This window comes from Triticum dicoccoides, chromosome 3B (genome assembly GCF_002162155.2).
Source record: "Triticum dicoccoides isolate Atlit2015 ecotype Zavitan chromosome 3B, WEW_v2.0, whole genome shotgun sequence".
NCBI classification, from domain to species: Eukaryota; Viridiplantae; Streptophyta; class Magnoliopsida; order Poales; family Poaceae; genus Triticum; species Triticum dicoccoides.
Window position 1 is genome coordinate 577,031,659 of NC_041385.1, and position 7,052 is coordinate 577,038,710.

The 7,052-nt window shown below is 46.2% G+C and overlaps 1 protein-coding gene across 1 annotated transcript; it reads left to right on the plus strand.

The window, feature by feature from the left end:
- Positions 1-539: 539 nt before the first annotated feature.
- On the plus strand, positions 540-2,198 carry LOC119277186. The gene is made up of 2 exons (XM_037558428.1): positions 540-640; positions 766-2,198. The coding sequence occupies exon 2, from the start codon at positions 1,108-1,110 to the stop codon at positions 2,068-2,070; it is 963 nt and encodes a 320-aa protein (XP_037414325.1). The 5' UTR covers positions 540-640; positions 766-1,107; the 3' UTR covers positions 2,071-2,198.
- Positions 2,199-7,052: the final 4,854 nt, after the last annotated feature.

Sequence of the window (7,052 nt, forward strand, 5' to 3'; positions counted from 1 at the left end):
GACAGGTGCTCTACCGGTGCTATACCAAGGCCGCTTGGCAAACTTCGGGCCATTCCGAGAAAGTTTAACACCCGCTCACAATGAGAGACAAAAAGGGGACGCCGGAGGACATAGGAGTGTCGGATTGCAAAACGGAAAACGGGAAAAATGCTCGGATGCATGAAACGAACACGTATGCAAAATGAAATGCACATGATAACATGATATGAAATGCATATGAGGACATGGCAAAGTGCAACACGCAAGCAAAAGACATGGCAACGACGGCGAATAACTGGCGGACACCTGGCGCAACGGATCCAGGGCGTTACATCATGATTCTTTGTGTTTGCGTTTCAGTGTGCTTGTAAGGGTCAACTACTTTGTACTGATTCATGATATGAATGAAAAAATTCTCAAAAAAATCCAGGGTTTGATTCTTACAAAAGCCTCAAAAAAAATTTAGTTCGACTGCTGTTCGCTAGCTTGGGCTGGCCCAGTCGCGTCGGCGCCGTGTTTCTTCGACTGTTGTTCCTTAGTTTGGGCTGGCCCTGTCGCGTCGCCCCCTGTGCGTCGGCGCCCTGTTGGACGCAACAAGCGTTCAATAGGAGCTCCCAATCTCGCCTCCCCCTCCCCTGGCGGCGCCGTCGTTCTCCACCAGGTCGGCCGTCTTCTTCTTGTTCTTTGGGCCGTTCTGCATCAGTCGGCCGTCTGCTTCTTATTCCTTGGGTCGGTATCATCTAGTAATTTGTTGTTCCTCATTTCTTTTGAATCTAACTACTGCAGGAAGGAAAGAGGATCTTTGAGGTGTTGGATTGATCGGAGATGAGCGCCCGGCGGTTTTTGAACATCCTGGTGTCGGATTGCCAGAAATTCACGTACATGCTGCGGCGCTTCGACCTGTCCCACAACCAGTTCTTCTACCCAACACCAGAAGAAGCAGCGGAACATGCCAAAGTGGTGCCTCCATTGACAGGCATGCCCGACAAGTCAACCCTATCAGCTAACTCCTCGGCGGGGGCGGGGCACAACAAGAAGAAGAAGCCGATGTATATTCGGCCACCGGCACCGATGGTGAACATGAAACCATAGAAATGCGCCAAGACTCGGTACGATCGATGGGGCGAGATGGATTGCTTCCCTCTCACTGAAACCAAGCTCTTCTTCACCGACAGCTCCGCGAGCATCTTCTGCTTCGATGCCGACACCCACTGCATCGACACCATGCCCAGCCTCCACACGCCCAAGTCCGACCCCTTGTCCTTCTCCATCCCTCCAAATCCGACCACCTCCAAGGAAGGCGAAGGCGAAGGCGGAGGCCTCTACATCATGGACAGGATCCTCAGGCCCAACAAGGAGGGTCAGGTCCAGTTTGAGTCTATCTCGTACCGCAGGCGCTGCAACCACTCCAGCAAGGCCTGGCACTGCGACGCCCTCCCGCCGCCGCCTTTCGTCCACGACCCGGCCTACAAACAAGCCTCCATCTACTCCTATGCCCTGGTTGGTGGCCACACCATCTGTATCTCCATCAGGGGCGTCGGCACCTACTGCTTTGACACGCTGGCTTGCGAGTGGAGCAAGGCTGGCAACTGGCTCATGCCGTTTCATGGCAGGGCGGAGTATGACCCGGAGCTCGGCCTCTGTCTTGGCGTCTCTGAGCGCAACATCCACCTCCCCTGCGTCGCCGACATCTCCGGTGTCCTCAGAGGGGAGGAGCCGCTGCCGGAGCACACTCGAATCTGGGAGGATACTGACATGCCAGAGGGGTGGTACCCGCACAGTCAGTGCTCCACCGAAGTTGTCAGCCTGGGTTCAGGCAGGTTTTGCGTCACCAACTTCGTTGAAACTAAGGACTTCGATGAGCGCTGCGGCCATTCGTTGGTTGACGACATATTTGCTGTCTTCACCGGCATGGAGCTAGTGTTACCCGGCAATGACAATGATGAGGGCAAAGCCAACAGCAACAGCAAGGGCGACTCCAAAGGCAATGCCAATGGGAACAGCAACGGGATTGCTGGTGTGCGTATGATTAAGCATAAATCCAGATCTTGCAGGAGTCACGGAACCAACTTGATCAAGTCTGTGCTCTGATGAGAGCCATAATAGTCTGCTCTCAGGCCATGTCCTACTTGGTCTGCCTGCTTTACCCTCTCTATCTCTACTCTGATATATGTATTGTAATAAGATACTGTATGTATGTTGAGGCTTCATTTGCGATATAGTCATGCTGCTCTTTTGTATCTTGCTTTCCCAGTTAGCAATCAAACTTTGAATAATCTTGGGGCAAAGTGACTGGCGTGCTTTGCCTCTGATGTTATTGTGGAGCAAATCCAGCCTGTATCTAGATTTGCAGTTGAGCAACTGGTTCAGACACCTGTTTGCTACTCTTAAAATGTCTGTTTGCTACTCTTAAAGTGCTTACTAAAGAGTCTATAACGAAGAAGAGCTTGTATATGGTGGGAGTGCAAGCTTAAGGTGCCGGCTCCAAATCCAAATGTTTGTTGTGAATCTACGAGTCATGCCTTTGGCGCCGGCCTTCCTGGCGATGCAATAGATGCCTTTGGCGCCGGCCTTCCTTCCTGGCGATGCAATAGATGCCTTTGGCGCCGGCCTTCCTGGCAATGCAATAGAGCAAGAACAAGGGCGGGCCTATTCGGCGCCGAACCAGATGGAGACGAACTGCACAAATCCGGCTGTCCATTTGTCAAAAAATATGCTGGATGGCGCCTCATTCACATCATCATTCGTGCTATGAACACTCGCACTAGGTTCTGAAACCAACAAAGAGGTTATTTGATGCCACCACATTCTAATGATTTATGAGAACTATTGTTAGTTTTCCAACTTCTGTAACACTAATAATTTACATATACATGATTTGCAGCTCACACTTCTGTAACAATAAACATTTATGTACATATAATTTTCTTTTCTGAAAGTTGATTACAGTTTTTTCCTGATCACATTGAAATAAGGAAAACAACACTTCTATGCAAATATGTTCTTCAGATCTCTTAATTTGAGCTCCTGATTTCTTTCTCTCTAATTTATTTCTATGTCACAGATAGGCCTTCCTTACCCATACTATGCATGCCACGACGCCTCCACTATTATTTTCTCGGCTTGTGTTGTGTTTAAGTGGTGAAGTGATCGCCGCCAAGGGATGGTGGAGGGGGGGTTCTTTTGTTCTGGGTTGCTTGTTGTTTCTTGGCCTCTCAGACGAGCAGGTTGTCTAGGATTGGGACACCCTCAGAGTTGTTGGGTGTGAATTTAGACTTGTGGTGTTTTGCCAGATATTAGATGCTTCTGACCTTCGGAGGTAGCAATGGATGTTCTCTCAGTCCTAGGCGAGTTCTCCGGTTCCAACGATTGGTTCTTTAGTACTTTCGTAGTTTATTATTACTTCCAAGGAAATGAGAACAATGTCATGTTGCACTCCTGGTGTTTTTATTTAGGAGAGTGGAATTGGATAAGAGAATATTTTGGTGTCGTCCTATTACCATTTGTGATAGCAGATGTCGCGAAGTTATTAGTTTGATCGACATTTTCATGTATTGTCCGAGCATGAAATATTGCAATTTGATACGATCCATTAATCTTTTCATGAGATTTATTCATCTTCTCATTCCATCTTTCAGTTTTTTTGGGGTACCATCATCTAATGTGTTGATTACTTATGATTACACACTCTGCGCACCATCATCTAATGTGTTGATTACTTATGATTGCACACTCGACGCACCATCATCTAATGTGTTGATTACTTATGATTACACACTCTGCGCAATCATCGGTTAGGATGAATATGGTTATGTCCGATTACTGATTTTTTTCCTCCTCTTTTGGCCAGTGTAAAATGTGATGACATGTTGATACAGAGGGAAGGTGCACACTCTTGCTCAACATGAACTATAGTGAGTGAGACCACCTCGATTTGCATTCAGTAGAGGATAATCAGGAAGAGGTGATCTTATAATCCCCTCAATTATTTGAAGTCTGCTATTTGAGCTCTACTAACCACCTCATACGGCTATTTGAATATTTGAACTAATTTTTTGTTTTCATTGCTTGAGAAAACTAATGGCAACCTATGTTTTTAATCCACCATCACCCAAGTACAATATATTTTAACCCTCTACCTTTGTTCAACTGCAATATCTCAAATGGAAAAACACAAACTTAATTTCAATGGTAACTAAATGGATCCGACCACGAGTGAGACAAGGGAACGTTGTGTGGAAGCATCCCGCCCCATGAGTAGGTACTAGCTTCCTCGCTATCTTTCCCAGTTTCACTCATTGCCAGAGCAAGAATATTATGTTTTATGGGGTTTGTTCTGGAAACAAAGACAAACATATCTCGATGCGCAATGGTTTAACCGTCAGGTTGTAATGAAGGGGATTGGTGCGCTAGGTATTCACCGTGTTTCACCTCCTGTAATTGACCAATAAATCTACCCCACCCATATCTGATAGCAACACAAGGAGAATATGGGCCCACGTGCAGCAGCCCAACAAATTAACAATAGAAGTGAAATTGTCAAACTGAAGAGGTGAAATCGAATGGTCACAAAGCCTCACACCGCTCAAGTGCTCTCTATAACTGGGTAGACCAGCTGGTTTTATAAATCTTGATTTTGCATATACGTATCTACAACATGAGTTGGCGTGAAAGGCATCTTTCCATCCAGCTCATTTACTTGTTTGGTTTCTATCAGGTGATGAAGATGACACACCTCTATTTGATTGACACAAGTATGGTTATGCCTAGAGCTGTAGTTTCAACGTTGCGATCAACATTAAAAGAGGAATCATCTACTCTTTACAATCACGAGGTTTGTGGTCTCAAACAAAAACTTCTACACGAATACTTCCTTTTGGTATTCGAAAAGTAGAGCTCCAGCGACACTCTTGCTTGGACATGGTGGAGCTACAGGGAGGGGGGGTATGACGGCGAGGAGGGCAGGGGGTGCGGTAGGGGACGATCAGGGGGAGACGTACGTGTCGTCGGGGTTGGTTGTTGTCAGGCCCGAGTGAGACTGATGAACAAATTCAGAGTTTTAGAGTCAACTAGCTGTTCTACCTCTCTTTCAGAGGAATGATTGGAGTTCTTCCAAGAGCTACATGATTACAAGCCGGCCAGGAATACTGACGGCGGAAAGGGGGAAACCCTAGAAAATGGTTCGATGATCTCCTCCGACAAGGAGAGTTGGCTTTATAGCCTTACAAAATCGGAAGAAAGGGAAAAAGAAAAGTAACCGAGTTGGTGAGCCCCCAGGGTGCCATGTCGGAAAGGGAACAACGACTCACGCGGTGTTGAGCATCGTCCGATGTTGAATCAACGGCATCGACTTCAACATAACTCGGTGAAGCGGTACAGATGAAGGCGGGCCGTTGGATCTCACGTTGATGGCCACCGTTGCTTCGCGCACAATCTACAGCATTCAACTTAACTAAAAGTGTTTGTTGGCTTGGACAATTCTTCAGATATGTAGCCGTGTCCTGACAACTCCCCCCGAGTGAGACCAAACCTGTCCTCAGGGTTTGAAAGAGGGAAAAACCTTCTGGATGAACGCAGCATCTTCCCAGATGGCTTCCTCAAGTGGTAAATTGATCCATTTAATGAGCCAACGCACCACAGGAATTTCAATGTCACCTTGTTTCCTTGGGATGAGTTTCCTGTCCAGCAGCTGCTCAGGTTCAAGAAGTATGGTGCCATTTGGGTTGAGGAGGGGTAACTTGGGGTTTGGGATGGCTATAGGGCCCAAGTGATTTTGCAACTGGCTGATGTGGAAGGTATGGTGTAACTTGCAGTCATCTGGTAGCAATAGCTTGTAAGAAACAGTTCCAATCTTTTGTAATACTTTGAAGGGGCCATAATATTTAGAGTGAAGCTTCAAACATTTGTGAATGTTGAGACTGGTGTGTCTATATGGCTGTAGTTTCAGATAAACCATGTCCCCCACTTCTAATGTCCTTTCCGATCTCTTCTTATCTGCATAGTGCTTCATTCTGGCTTGAGCTCTTAGGAGACTTTGTTTGATATGTGCAGCTGTTTGTTCCGCTGTTAGAACATCAGGAAATGTGGTAGTGGCATCTTCAGGATAAAGAGCAGTTTCAGCCAGCATATTAGGAGCTCTGTGGTAGAGGGCTTGGAAGGGAGTAATCTTTAGGGAGGTGTGGTAAGAAGTGTTGTACCACCATTCCGCCATGGGTAGCCAATTCACCCACTTTGTTGGTTTTAGGAAAACCATGCATCTGAGCTAGTTTTCCAAACATTGATTAACCCTTTCCGTTTGGCCATCTGATTGAGGGTGATATGAAGTGCTAAGGTGCATTTTACTCCCATCTTCTTGAACAAACCTTGCCAGAGTTGACTGGTGAATATTCTGTCTCTATCAGTAACAATGACAGCAGGTAAACCATGAAGCTTGAAGATGTGTTTCATGAATGTGGTCACCACAGTATTGACAGTGATTGGATGCTTGAGGGCGATGAAAAGGCTATACTTAGTGAATCTATCAACTACCACCAATATCATATCCTTGTTATGCGACACAGGGAGGCCCTCAATGAAATCCATGCTAATATGGCACCAAGCAAAGTCTGGTACATGCAATGGTTGTAAGAGCCCAGGGTACTTACAATGCTCAGGTTTGCTGCAATACAATGCTCCAGCTTGTGATATCCTCTTCAACGGATTGTGCCCCGAAGAATTCAACAAAATCAGCCGTCTTGAGAATGCAAAAGAAATTTGGGATACTTTGATTGATATGCACGAAGGTACCGACTCCGTCAAGGAATCCAAGTTGGACGTGCTTCAAAGTCAACTTGACAAGTTCAAAATGAAGGATGGTGAAGGTGTCGCTGAAATGTACTCTAGGCTTGCTCTTATCACAAATGAGATTGCCGGCTTAGGAAGTGAAGAGATGATCGACAAATTCATCATCAAGAAGATCCTAAGAGCGTTGGATGGAAAATATGATACTGTATGCACATTGATCCAAATGATGCCCAATTACAAAGATCTCAAGCCAACGGAAGTCATTGGAAGAATTGTTGCTCATGAGATGT